Source organism: Monopterus albus, unplaced genomic scaffold (assembly GCF_001952655.1).
Source record: "Monopterus albus unplaced genomic scaffold, M_albus_1.0 scaffold33.1, whole genome shotgun sequence".
In the NCBI taxonomy this organism is placed as follows: Eukaryota; Metazoa; Chordata; class Actinopteri; order Synbranchiformes; family Synbranchidae; genus Monopterus; species Monopterus albus.
The window spans coordinates 669,481-684,125 of record NW_018127913.1 but is presented as its reverse complement, the minus strand read 5'-3'; the positions used below and the strand labels follow the sequence as shown (position 1 = coordinate 684,125).

At 41.2% G+C, this 14,645-nt stretch overlaps 1 protein-coding gene across 1 annotated transcript in view; it reads left to right on the top strand.

Annotated features, from left to right (window-relative positions):
- LOC109958521 (nuclear factor of activated T-cells, cytoplasmic 1-like) overlaps positions 1-14,645 on the top strand; it is a 53,416-nt gene that overhangs the window by 6,292 nt on the left and 32,479 nt on the right. The window contains exons 3-5 of the mRNA XM_020597235.1: positions 4,701-4,903; positions 8,332-8,504; positions 9,468-9,608. Of these exons, the coding sequence (XP_020452891.1) occupies positions 4,701-4,903; positions 8,332-8,504; positions 9,468-9,608 (517 nt within the window). The remainder of the gene's footprint in view (positions 1-4,700; positions 4,904-8,331; positions 8,505-9,467; positions 9,609-14,645) is intronic.

Here is a 14,645-nt window from a genome sequence, read left to right as displayed (position 1 = left end):
TGCATATCAAATTTGCAGTGTGTTTCCACCACAACAACATAAAAAGACCTCACCAGACATGTGTTCGGTCCCTCAGATGTGCAGTTTCACCTTGGGATCCGGTGCATGCTGGCTGCATAATGTCTCAAAGAAAACTCCTGATCTACAACACCCTACACCGAAGCTGCTAATTGCTCATTAAATCTACTGCTGCCTCTTGTTTGATATTCAAAAGCCTTGCTGTTCCCTGTAGTGCTGTTAGAGTTTAGTCAGGGCTATTATTTGTTGCCCAAAGTGGTATTTATGCCACTCTTAAATTGTGGTTCTCCTTCTGCTGGGCTTCCCTTACACTGTTAGTGGGCTACCACTACTTACTAGATAATAACAAGTGGAAAAAAATGGGGCAAAAAGTGTATGGTTTTCACTGGTTTGAGGTGATAGCCATACAGCCCGCAGATTTAAGAGGTCAGACGCTGGTGGGTAGTCATGCTGTTGGGGGGTACAACAGTCACCATGCATCATCTTACTCAAATTCTCTGTAGATTTAGATGATATTTTTAATGGCAGGGGATGCTGGTAACAAAGCCGTTCTTTTTATATGGAATTTGGACCCTCAGCGGTCTAGACATGGACTAGTGCTTGAAACTGTGCCCTTAATGACATAACACTAAAGTGCTCGGTTCAACAAAAACTTTGAGGGATATAGCTGTTGCTTATAAAAGGAGCAGCATTTGGTGCCATGGAAATGCAACACATTAAAGGGTTGCATATGTTCCCTTATGCATTCAGTATGAGGCAGTGGAGACATTAGAAGGCAGGAGGGTGGTGGAGTAAAGTCTGGGAGGAAGGATAATTTCGATGAGTGTACATATAATTGGGTACAGCAAAGGCTGGCTGTGTGGCTGTCAGCACTTGACAAAGAGAAGAAAGCATGATAATGAAAAAAAGCCTGAATCTGCTGCTCTCCTCCCCTGTCCTCCCCTGCGCCTGTCTCTCCCCCTTCTACTATTACAGTCATCTTCTCCTTCTTCTTTCCCCAATTCTCTGTGCCACGTGGACCTCTACGAGTCATGACATTTCTTTAGGCAGTAATGAAAACACTGCAGAAGGATATAAGGCAGCCAACCATACGCCTGTAGAGCGTATTCACACTCGACTTCTTGCCAGTGCAGACACATCAAATTTGCCAGCAAGTCATTATTAAATATAACATGCTCAAAACCAGTCTTTGAACTACAGCGGCAAGGTGCTGGCAGCATTCACAATGTCACTAATACTAATTCAACTGAGGAATAAAATGGGCTATGGAAAAAAAGAAAGTATATTAATCACTTGCAATAAACACCCTCTATCATTATTTTATCACGACTGATTTTCACTGAGTGAAGCAAGTGAAAAAATGAAAAGCAAAACACTTGGCTGTGTCCCAAGGGCTGAAGTGTTCTGTCCTGATGATAGCTCTGTAATGGCCCACAGGCGACAGGTAGCTGACTGGTAAAACATCGATGGGATGCACCCTCCGCTCCCTTTTTAGCTCAACACCCTTCCAAATCATCACAACTGCCCTAGACAATACAGCTGCACACAATTACACGATTAATGCATTGGCTGCCATATCCACAATGTTTTACTTGAGTCTCAGCTATCAAAAGTGGCTTGTGCAACAGTGACTTGCGGTGGGAGGTGTAAACGGAGCTTGCTGACACAGTGGCAAAAGTTGGCACCCTGAAAGAGCTACAAATAAAGCCTGGATTCAGTTAAATTATCTCAAAATAAATACACAACATGTGTACCCGAGAGGCTGCAGTTACAGCAAGGGAAGCTCATCTGGTCAAAATTAGCACATCTCTGGTCCAACCTCACAGGCTGCATTAGACACAAATACAAAGCCCAGGTCACAGGTGTGTGTGAAGCCTCTGTCGTTGGGCCAGAATTAAAGTTTACAACTTTTCTCTCCCCAGCTTATTCCCCCTTTGAGAATAACGTGAAGTTTTGCACTGTGCTTGTGGTGTGTATTTGATTGAGCATCACAGGAGTTCAGCAGAATTGAATGGAGGGTCAGAGGAGCACATATGGTAAAGGAATGGAGGGAGGTCGCCCAGGGGGGACTAGCCTGCCTTTTATTTTTCTGCTGGGAAGATCAGCATCACTGAGAGGTCTATCTGACCTCATTAATCACTTCGTATCCTCCATGAGGTCACTACAGATTTGAGTGAGGATGCCACCATCATCGTACGCCACCACAAGATGAGTGAAGGGATAAAGACCCCTCTGCCCTCCTGCCTCTCTTGTGGGCCTCCTTACAGCCATGTGGCATCTGAGGTAATGGCTGGAGGTCAAGGAGAAATCAAAAGAAATCTACTGAAGAAAAGGGGAGGGACAGCACAGCTTTTATTAATTCACAAGGAAACGTCATGCAATTTAACGCTCCAGTGTTTCAGATTTGTGCCTCCTGCTCCGCCATAGCTATCTCACGAATCAATAACCAAATAACTGGTAGCATGTGTGGGTATGGATAATTACTCCTGGTGACACTGTAAGTAAATATAACAAGCAGAGCACGTTCTGCCAGTGAGATCACCACACAGATGAAGTGTTCCTTTGGGATGCCAAGACTTCAAGAAGCTCCTGACCTCAGCCTAACTCACTGATGACTAGCATGTGTGACTAGCTCACAGGTCAGGACGCCTGCTAGAGATACTATGTGGAGCTGAATAGAAAGATAGAACAGTTGGAACTGGAGATGAGTGACAGCCTTATATCTGAATCAGTGAGCAAAGTACCGATATCTACTGGGGCTTAGATTGCCCAGACATCTGGATATATGCTCTACTTCACTGACTAGCCATATGTTGTTCTTATTCAACCAAATTTATTCTGATAATTGCGTAACTAATTCTGCCTTGTTCCAAATTCTGAAGATCCATCATCAAGTATAGAACTAAAGGCATTAAGTCTTCATGTTTATTATTAAGCTTGATGTATTTTAATACAGTATCAAGGTAAAATTGTCCTCTCAATTTGTTCTTTGTCTGTGATGCTGTGGCATTAATTTCCAGATTTTTAATGACATAGCTCTCCAGTCCCTCACCAATCTTCCTCTTCCTCCCTAACCACCCTCACAAAGGTAATTATAAACCCATTAATCAGATTATGTCATAGGTTACATGTGGTCTGCATTTTGCTACAGTATATGACTCAGTCTGTTACATAAACAACACAGATCTTTTATTCCATTCAGTGATACCACAGTTTTCACTCGGATGGAGCACAAAGAAAATTGGTCTGAAGCAACACGTAATTGACCAATTTTGGTGAGCGCTGGTCTTGTGTAAGTGATCCCCCCAGTACATGTCACATCCAGCCAAGTAGCCACCTGGGTGAATCCACTGAGGTCCACTTGATGAGAAGTTAGTCCTCTTGGTTTTGTATGCACCAAATGGATTCTGCAGCTTCCTGACAGCTTTAAGGTTTGGAGAAAATTTGAAGCCCACACCTACATCCGCCCCTATAACCATAAAACTGCTTTCCACTGCAAAAAGAAGGCATATCCTAGGAGGTCTGCAGTGTCAGGGCCAGTTCTAGAAGAAATACACATATGATTGGCAAATTATTCTAGTCAGAAATCATTCACAAAGTATTAGTTGTCCTTCACTGCACATTGGAATTTGCAACCCTCCCTGTATGTTTACATTTTTGAGCCATTACACCCTTAAATCATCTTAATATGTTCCTTTAGACATGGTAAGAATGATCCAGGGAGGCAGAATAACAACTGGCAGTTCCACTTTTTATTTGAAGTGCTGCTGACCCAGAAGACAACCGTACTTTTCAAACTATGCATGGCCATGGCATTTTTCTTCCATTTTTTTGTTAGTTGAGCGATAGCAGCTAATGGAGGCCTTCTAGAGGAAGTGGTAGCTGTTTGAAGAGTCTCTTTCATCACAGTGCGGCACAGCTTCTGAGTTTTAATGGAAATCATAATGTTCATAACTGTCCAAAGGCAAACTCCATGAGGTTTTTTAGTGTTACTGCCTATCACCTGCAGTTTATAGAGAAACGTTGCCAATGGTAGTTTGTTGAAAACATATCATGATTTTTTTTTTTTTTTTGACACTAATCATTTTAAAGAGTGGTTTTGCAATCTCCAAATTTTGACTTCATGTTCTTGATGCAGCACATACTGTGTTTATACAAGGAAATGGTTCATAAACATTCTATACTGTGAGCCTTGAAGCAGACCTGAGTTCATTGTCCTGGGTCCTCATTTTGTCTCTTTAAGGGTCATGTCCTACTCAGTCAGTGTCAGCTGTTTGTCTCTATCGAGGCACTTTTTTTTTCAAAGCAGCAGTGAGATTTTAATGAACAGTGAAGTAATGGGAGCCTTGTCTCTCCATCAGCCTTTATGCCACTCTGGCAAGGAGATCCATATACCACAGACAGACTCAGGAGCATCAAAACCTTTTTTCATACTTCCCTAAAGGAATGTAAAACTAACTGAAAAAGCAGAACAGCAACGACCACTGAAAAACGGTCTCTAAACCAACCAAAAAACAAACAAAGAAAAGGGTATTATTTTCACAGCCCCTCTACCTTGTCAGCACTGTCATTAAAGGCCCCCTTAACCATCAGTGGCTGATGTGCATTCAATTTCTATGTTTTTAAATGAGAGGTTGCATGAGATGTCACCTCTCATCTGGTTCTCTTTGTTCTCCCACCAGCTTTATGGCTACATGGAAAGCGAGCCACTCACTCTGCAGCTCTTCATAGGGACTGCTGATGACCGCCTCCTGCGTCCACATGCCTTTTACCAGGTTCACCGCATCACTGGCAAAACCGTCTCTACTGCCAGCCATGAAGTCATGCAATCCAACACCAAAATTCTGGAGATCCCTCTGCTGCCTGAAAACAACATGAGAGCCATGTGAGTGCTCTTAGGCTTCTACAAGTTGCCCATCCATCCTTTTCTTTCCATGTGTTTCTCTGGTATAACCCCTACTTTAAAATACACACCGAAAAATATACACACGTCTTTCTCTCTGCACCTTCCTTATTACTTTTGCTCTACAAACGGAATACCTGATGATAGGTACAATGCTGTACAGAAGGTACTTTTAAATAGGCCTTCACAAACTGTTTTCATCCAATGACATGAATGACTTCTACAGAGGTAAATACCAGGTTCATGGGTGATTTAATGCTGATCAGTGTTTGTAAGTATTCTAATGCAAGATCTAAATGTTCAACCAGGAGCCCATGTAGAAATCTAATGTACAAATAGTAATAATAAAATACCAGCGACACTAGTTCATGAAACATCGAAAGTCCCATGATTTACTAGTACTGTATGATGTTGGCCCATTACATGAGGTTCGACCAATATTTACCAGCACAACACGACTGAACCAACAAGTCTGCTAAAGGCAATACTACACCATAAAAATATTCTTTGGTTGTGGGGGCAGTTAGTTACACAGGCAATGTGCAATAAGAAACTTTGCACTCACATTCATGTAGATCAGAACTTGCAACTGTAATCACCATTTAGCAAAAGCAAAACAATGTTGATTAATGATGGTTAAAATGTATTGAAAATATATTCAAAAATATATATCTTTTTAAATTGCTAATTACTCTTACAGCATAGTTTAAGCCTTGTGCTCACACGCTTAGTAAAACCTAAACTAACATAAGTGTTTTTACAGCAGACATTTTAATAGTAGACATTTTCACAGTAGAAGAAACCCAGGTGTTACTAATAATATTAATGATGGCTCCATTCTGTTTAAGTGTAGCAGTAAGCCATGACAGAGTGACAGTGAGCCAGCCTGTGCAATACCAGTACCCTGGCACCGAAACAGCTAATTGGAGTTCAGGCATCATTACCCTTATTATACTCTGTGTTTTTCCTATCCTGCCGTGTCAAAATGTCTTCTGTGAAAAAGGCCTGTTTCTAAATTAGCCTGTATAAGACTACCTGAGTGCAGTATGAAAAGTTTGAAAACATCTAATTGTAGCAGTAAGCTTCCCTAGATAAATTAGCTCTTCGTTTTCATCCACTTCAGCTAACGCACAGCAGCACTGCCAACTCTGAAGCATTTTAAGTTTGTACCAACACACATTATCTGCTTAAATTTGCTAAGGCATAGTGTGCAGTATGTTCACTAACATTAGTGTTTACCACATGATGAGCTGGCTAACAAGCAAATGTTTTCTGCTAATTAGGGTGGCTGCTCATTCATTGAGTTTTAGTGGTTTGTGAGCTCAACAGATAAATTGACAGTCATGCTGTATTTTACTTTCTGGAAGTCTAGTTAGAATCACATGAAGTACTTTGCTAGCTATAATCTTGGGTCACTTTGTAAAATATTATCATGAGTTTGCTAGGTTAAGATGAATCAGCCCCCCAGACTTGCAGTAATCCGGTAGGTGTGTTCTGCAATTTGTCCAGGCATTAGCTCCGGCACTGTGGCTTCATTCAATCTAAGCAGCAGTGAATGTTTGGACTGGTGCCCAGAACTTTGTGTTATGGATAAAAGGACTGTATTTGAACGTAGGTGACATAAGGCTGTTACCTCTTACTGTACCTCATATTGACACATAGTGTCAGATATTTATGGGACATGGGAGGTTCTGGACTGGACAGGGGCCTTGTTTGGTTGGATGTTAACATTTGTACTGCCTTACAATATCAATTTACAAACAATACTACAATATTCCTCATAGGGTATCATATTTAGAGCTGCCCCTGAACCATGTGACTTATAGTAATGTGTCCCTAAGCATAATCTGATAAAAGAATGAAAAGCATTCTAAAGGAAGTTGCTTTTTTCTTCTTGTCAGCATACATGCTAAGGGAAGAGGAGTGAAATTTAAAAAAAGAAAAAGAGAGTGAACGTTCTGTCTTCCTCCTCTGTCTATCTGAAAGGTCAAAGACAACAAAAAGCCTTTAACTCTCTTTCCACTAAACTGTTAAACAGCTGTCTTGATAATGTGGCATCCATCCCGCTGTTCTCGTGCCAGATATCATTTGCTCGCTGTGTGGGATGCAGACACTCGAGAACTGTAGTCAAACTTTCAGACAGTTTCAATCTGTCTTTTCTATTCTCTTCTAGGAAAATTTATCTCATATAAAGAGGGTAGTTTCATTTAATGTAGAATGTGCATTTTACAAATTATAAGAAGTACCAGATATTCTATGATCATAAATACCTACATATATTTCCTAATCAGCAACACTTAGAAACATTTTTTTTTCATAACTACACTCATAAAAGGGTTGTTTTTTAAACTCACATACCCTATTACACTATTACAGCGTGCCGCTGGCAGAGAAGACACGTTCGTCTTTCTAAACATTTATTTGCTGAAGATTTAGCTGTTCTGCATCTCAGGGTAATATAGCCCATGAAAACTGACTTTGGATTAAAACCATATGCATGATAATACTTATTTCATGCAAGGTTGATAAGGACTGGGGAGTCAGCATTACATGTGATTTTTTTAAATCAAATTGTCCAAACCACAGCCAAGGGGAAAATGAACTGGTATAAAATCTGACATTTACCATGTTCCGGGGATAGTGCCCAAATAGCTACCATGTAAAATAATTGAAATGCCAAACCATATCTCATTAGTATCCCCTCATTTTTAACAGGCACCCTAGTTTTACTGAAATTCATGAAAGGCTGCTTCTTTTTCCACTAAGAAATGGGAAAGAAAAGTCACCCAAAGCTGTGAGATGAAATAAAAACAGACAGCTCAGGAAAGGTTCTACTGTTACACATGGCAATGATTAACAGAAGTTTAAACCCTAAATGTATGAAGTGAATACTGTGACAGGATTAATACACTCAGATAGCAATATGATAGCCATGGTGTGCTCATCCAGAAAATTCCTCAAGAGAACTGCTAATTCTTGGACCTCTGTGACCCTTTAAAACTGTGATGTGAAGTCACTGATGTCCAGCTCTGTCTTTGATCACATGCTGGATTAATAATGACACAGTCATGCTCAAGTGAACTTCCAGCGTATGATCTGTAACACCAGCAAGGACTTCTCTGTTGGTCCTATTGCACAGCAACTCTGCTTATTCTCTCAGTTTAAACAGTCCCAGTCAAAGAATCAAATCTGCTTGTCTCGGCCTTTGTCTATACAGTATCTCTTCATAGAAGGTATGTCTAATGATTATAGTTAGAGTAGTTAGAGTTATACAGTAGGTAGCAGAGAAAGCAGATATTAATGCTTTACCTTTTCTTATATCTATCTATCTATCGATCGATCGATCGATAGATATAATGTCATCTTTCAAATACGATGTTCAGTCTTGCCCTTCTCTGCCTCTGTCCCAGAATTGACTGCGCAGGGATCCTGAAGCTCCGTAATTCAGACATCGAACTTCGCAAAGGGGAGACGGACATTGGACGCAAAAACACCCGTGTTAGGTTGGTGTTCCGAGTGCACATCAACCAGCCCAATGGCAGGACAGTGTCCTTACAGGCTGCCTCCAACCCCATTGAATGCTGTAAGTCTCACATACTAACACAGAAATACATTCACAAACTGGCATGTCTTTTCCCTTGGCTTTCCACTTAAGGAAAAGGTGGCATCTGTTGCTGTAACCCAGGAAACGGAGCTACTATTTTATTACCTATTGGAGAAAATTATGTGTCTCTGTTCCCTACAAGCACTATATGATCAAATCAATTTGCCAAGGGGATACATGCATTGTACACTGTGCCAGACACACGTTATCTGTTGCAATTGGTATTTTATGACTGAATGCACAAGTTCTTGCAGTAAGACTCCCCCACTAGCACAGGTTCCACAAAGGTCACATAGTCAACTGTGCCAGAACTGGCATTGAATGAAATCTTTGTTGCTTTGTCCATCATTCGTGTATATAGGTGTGATATAATTTCCACCCATGGAAGCCAATTAAAGGTAGATGGTAAAACAGGGTCTGACATTATAGTTCATTGTCCAAAGCGGATTTTGAGTTGGTTCAACAGAACAATGTTTATTCATTAAGAGTTCTTTATTGATTTAGTGAGCTCCTATTTTTGTTATGCAATAGGATAATAGGTGAGATTCGCAACTACAGTACATGATAACAAATACTCTGGCTGTGAATGTGGTCACCTGCTCCCAGAGGTCAGACGTGACTAGCTAACTATATTTATAGAAAGCACAGACAGGTGTTTGGTCGTAGACCTCTTGATGGAAAATAATGACTAGGGGTCTAAATATTGTTTTTGATCAGCTGTCTGCCGTTTCTTTATGTCGTTTAAAGAGCAGCTGTTGGCTGAAAACCTCATAGCTAGGGCTCATGAAATCATAATTATAAAACTGATAAGCCTGTTTAGCTAACCAATAACTGCTGTTTTACTGGCTCTGAGCTGGGCTTGTGCTTCTCAGGGTCGATGGATATCAGCAGTGAGTTTATGTGGGCTCACGTGCTGCATTGAAATGTGTTTCTTTTCAATAGCTCAGCGCTCAGCACAGGAGCTTCCCTTGGTGGAGAAGCAGAGCCTGGACAGTTACCCTGCAACAGGAGGCAAAATGATGCTCTTGACTGGTCTGAACTTCCTCCCTGACTCCAAGGTGGTGTTTGTTGAGAAGGCCCAGGGTAAGCTGCAATCGCCAAACCATGTTTACTGCCTCCCAATTTCCCCTTCTAATATTTCTTTCAAATATCTCTCCACCTCTGTCACATTTACTCAGTCTCTCCTCCCGTCAAAATAGAGCAGGCCTTGCCAAAGAGCCACATGTGGTGTGCATTAAGCCACTGTATTTTTAGCCAAAGCATATTTACATTTGCTGAAGTTTCCATTGCCTATTCACTGGTGCTCACCACAAGTTAAGGAATGAATCACAAGCAGGGCATGTGCAACGTCTCTTTTGCTCAGTTTTGCTCTCTCTACCTTGCTGTCTCTCCCTCCCTGACTCCCTTGATTTTGACATTTAACTGTCTCGCTTCCTTTCAGTATAGCTCCCTCTTCCATCTGTTCTGTTGGACACTCACCCTTGCTGCCTTTCACTGACTCATGGTAAAGAGGTTATTCCTTTCTTTGTCCACATTTTTCAACCAAGCATTTCCTGCCTGTGGGGGAGGCAGCAGTGGTAATGGTAACTACTGATCAAGTTTGCACGAGTGTTCATTTCCTTGACTGAATGCACTAAGGTGCACCAAGGGTCAAGCACGGTGGCACCTCTGAAGCCTACTGAAACCCAGAGCTGCTGCTAATGATGATGATGAGCAATCATCCCTTATCATCTCTTCACACCATCCACACGTTTTCCTTTCCGAGACAAGTGTCACCAAGAGGTTTTTAATCAGGGCAGTGAAATGACAAAACACCGAATAACAAGGTAGTTCTCTTTGCGTGTGCCAATGAATGGATTAATCTAGACTTTCTTATTGTGCCATAGGCAAAAGAAAAATGTGAAAAAGAAAAGAAAAAGGAATTAGCTTTCCACTTCTTCAAAATCACATTAAAATTGTTTGCTTGTCAACCATTCAACAGTGGCCCACCAGGTGATTTGGCTGTCCCTGTTCTTATAACAACTGTTTACAAAAGTACTAAATTCATGGCTGAACCACTTGAAAATTACTGAAATCTTTGTTTGCTTCAATCAAGGTCACTCAAAGTCTCATCATTTGAAGGTAAAATATAGGCACAGGTTGTTGCTTACTTGTTGATAATGTCATTAAACATTCTTCAAAATTGAACAGATTTTGTTACTGTTTTCTACACTCATGCCTCCTTACCTCACCTCTCCCAGTCTACTCTTATGCACATTAGTGGGAGACGGAGGTGGGCTAGGCCAGGTGGATGAATACGTGATCTCCCTCCTCCTGACTTTACTTAGTCATGGAGGGGGGCTCCCTGTGGAGGAAAGCTCATACACACATGACACTTTGCCTCTCCACTCCCTGTTATTTAAGACTCATGATCCTTTCTAGGTAGCATTCCCCTTCTTTCACCTCACCCTCTCTCTCCACCTTGAGTACTCTGTTTCCTCCTTTTCTCTTTTTACTCCCTCGTCCTCCATTCTTTTTACCTCTAGCCTTCACACCCGTTAAAGACATTAGCCTGTGTGGAGCTCTGCAACTAGCGGGATCCCCATGCTTGTGCCTGCCGTTGACAGTTCAGTGCTTAGTTGTCTGTCTCTGTGGTGCCAAGAAGGGGAGAGAGAGGGAGAGGGAGAGCAAAACAGAGGTTGTCTGTCTACTACTTCGTCTGCTTTTACATATACTTGAATGACCCATCATTTCCAGGGTCTCCTAAATCAAAAATCCCATTACAAACAGACCTACAAACACATGCACACACAGTAACACACATCACTCGCTAATGGCAACTATATATGAGCAAGCACGAGTGTGGTAAAGCAACTTATTTTCAAATATACTACACTGTTTTGCTTTTTTTGGCATTTTAATCAGAGAATCCTGCTGTTTTATTATAATGGTCAGGCTCAAAATGTCTCTGTTTTTTTATCTAGAAGGACCAAACTGGGATGAGGAAGAAAGAACCCAATAAAATTGTAATTATATTGCATATTTATTCTGTAACTTTGGTTTTATTTTCCTCCGGAAAAGTTCACAAGTACATGCACCCATGAAATCCAGAGCATTGCACCGCAGTAATTACCACTTGCAGACATGCGCTAACAGAGCTCTTTGTGCAGAGCAACACCAATCACTGCTTTTGCCACAGTGGTGACAGCCATTTCTGCTGCTGCCATCAGAGATCAGGATGGCTGCTCACTTTCCAAAATTGATTCCAATAAACACCTTCCAGAAATTCCACAAATCGTAAGGCACAACAGATGGTTTTTCAGAGTCCCTATCCAACTTGTGTGAATAATTACAGTTAAAATAATCCAAGTTGAGTCACAGGGAGATCACACAAAAACCTACTAGAACAAATGAGACATCCATAAATCATAAATACATGCATTTCTTCAACTGTTTCCATTTGCATTCAGACACACAATGATGTAACTGCTTTCAGCACCTGCCCCTTCTGCCTCTTTCTTCTTCCCTTCTGCCTCTGTTTTAAGTTCCTGCTTTGAAAATAATAGCCTTCCCATAAAAACGGCTTCTGGTTACAGTAAGTGATAAGTGATGAGAAAAACACATGAAAACCAAATTATTGATATGGGTTCTTTATGTCATCACTTTAGTTTTTGCTTGGTTTTTGGGCAAGGATCTTTTGCATTATGTTAAAGTTGAGAAAGCAGTTAGACTAGAGAGAAACGTCAGGTAACCTCAGTTGGAGATAAGGAGATGAGATACCAGGGACAATTTTGGAAATGTGAGTGATGATGGATATTTTTTAAGCTGAAACTGAATAAATTGCAAGGCAAATAAGCTGACTACATCTCAAAGCAAAATTTAAAGCTGAATATTTTTGTTTAAAGTAGGGTATTTTAAACTTCCACTAAAAACAGCCATACAGTTTTATCTGTGGCACATCTTTTGCTGCGGCAGGGACACGATAGAGTACTGTAGGGATGACGTATTGTTGTATGCCAGCCCAGATGTTAGCATCACCCTGGTTCCTTTGACAAAAAGCCAGTGGGATTTTTCCATAGGCTTTTGGATTGTTGCAGAAAATAAGCTCTGTGTCAAACAACAGTTTATGACATTTACACATTTTGTACAGTAAGCTAATCTTCACTTTTATGATTTTTGAAGCCCAAATACAATCGCTAGAAGTAAAAAGCTATTGTTAGACTATAAATGCACTACACCGCAGTCCCATGACTTCAGTGTCACCACCACGGCTTCCAACTTCTAATTTGATTTAAAGTGCTTACTTCTTTTACAAAATCCTTTCCTCTTAGCATGACCTGATCTAGCTAGTGATCATGGCTGTGCCAGTTAGTTTGAATAGTTTGCAAGTGCACTAATTTAAACATAACGAGGCTGTAAAAGCGAGCTAGTGGGCAGATGAGTCTTTGTGTTTGGTGTGATGATATTCTATATCCCGAACAGCCTCTGTAGTACCATTTAGCCACTTGTTAGCTACTTGAAAAAAAAGACAAGTAAAAGCATTAAAAAACATGAGTGGAGTATTTATTGACCTATTTTATGTTGAAAAACAAATGTGACAGTGTATTGGCCTTCTGTTATCCACAGACATTATATCTATCTTCCAACCACAAATCCATTCAACAAACCCATAGACTTCAGGGCAAGGGAACCATTTGTACCATTAAATCATAGTTTCCCTCTGCCAATCTTTTGCTACCACTTTAATCTTCCTCTCCTTCTCTCTGTATTGTTTTGATTGTGTGTTTGTTCCCCCTCGAGATGTCCCCAGTATAAAATGAGCAGGGCTCATAGCTGCTGTCACTGCAGGAGACCTTAATGGGCCTTGAAAAATAATTACTTCTACTTTTCAAGTGTCACGTCCATCCCCTCTGCTCCACTTCATCACCCACAGGATAACTGATGCAAACTCCGTGCATTCACCACATGGGCACGTGCATTTTTGTTGTTGTGTACGTGCGTGCCCACTACTCGCTGTTAGCCTCCGGGCCTGCTTGTGTTATGCAGTAGGAAGTGTTTTCTGTTAGTCATCCATGAGGGATTCCCTGTAGAGGGGTGAAACGGAAAAGACAAGACCCTTTGAGGCTAGACAGAGAGAAGAGGAAGAGGAGAGGCAGGCTTCCTTAGAAATCTTGCTCGTGACCTCGTGTACTGGGACACCAGAGTACAGAAAAAATCGTAACCTGCTTGATGTTGACTCTGAATGAAGCGCAGGCTCCGTTTCCCAGTCCCAGCAAAAGGTTTTATGTATTCATGCAACTTTTATATGGAAATATGATTTATTCTGTGAATTTTTGTGAATTATTTTATAAAAGTGTCTTTCCTTATTTTTTAGCTCATCACAGACCACACATAGTCTGGAGAGCAAGTTAATCAGACCGTCGCTAGATAATGATAGTCTCAAGAAGTTCAAGTCCACATTTCTGTTTCTGCTGCAGTGTAAACATTCTTTTCAACAGTAATTACTGCTGACATGTATTTTTAATAGACCATATCATGTTTTTTTCTGCTATGGAGAGTTGTACCTCGTCAAAGCCGCAGTGCGGGCTATTATAAAACTTTCCGTCTTCTTTTGCATTGTTGTGCTTAGTTCAAATTTTCTGTAATTTTTTTTATTGTGCTGAGGTTGAGTCAGTGTTTTGGTTCGCTCAAACCACTCTTTTGGCACAGCAGTAGGAAGACATACCTGGAGCACCTATTCCAGTGTGTGTTCTGGCTTGCCCTGCTTTCCATGGATGGAATGACTACTAGAGGCAAAGAAAATAGAGAGAGAGAGAGAGAGACAGACAAACAGAGTGAGAGAGAGAGCGAGAGAGAGCTGGGGAAAGCCTACACTCTGACTCAGAGGGGAGGTAAGGGAATTCCCTGGTGATCTGGATAGTTTTTACATCTGGTTGGATTGGAGTGTTGCCTGGAGCTCGGGAGCACTACACAGCTTGGGCTGGCTGCAGCGGGGAGATGTCTGTGTCTGGTCTTCTCCACCTCTACTCCAGGCTGGTTGAGCTCACAGCCAAGACCAAGAGAATTCCGAGCTACACTATAATCTATAACATCAGGATAGTATGGTCCACAACTATACCTCTAGGTTATTATTCTTGTCAC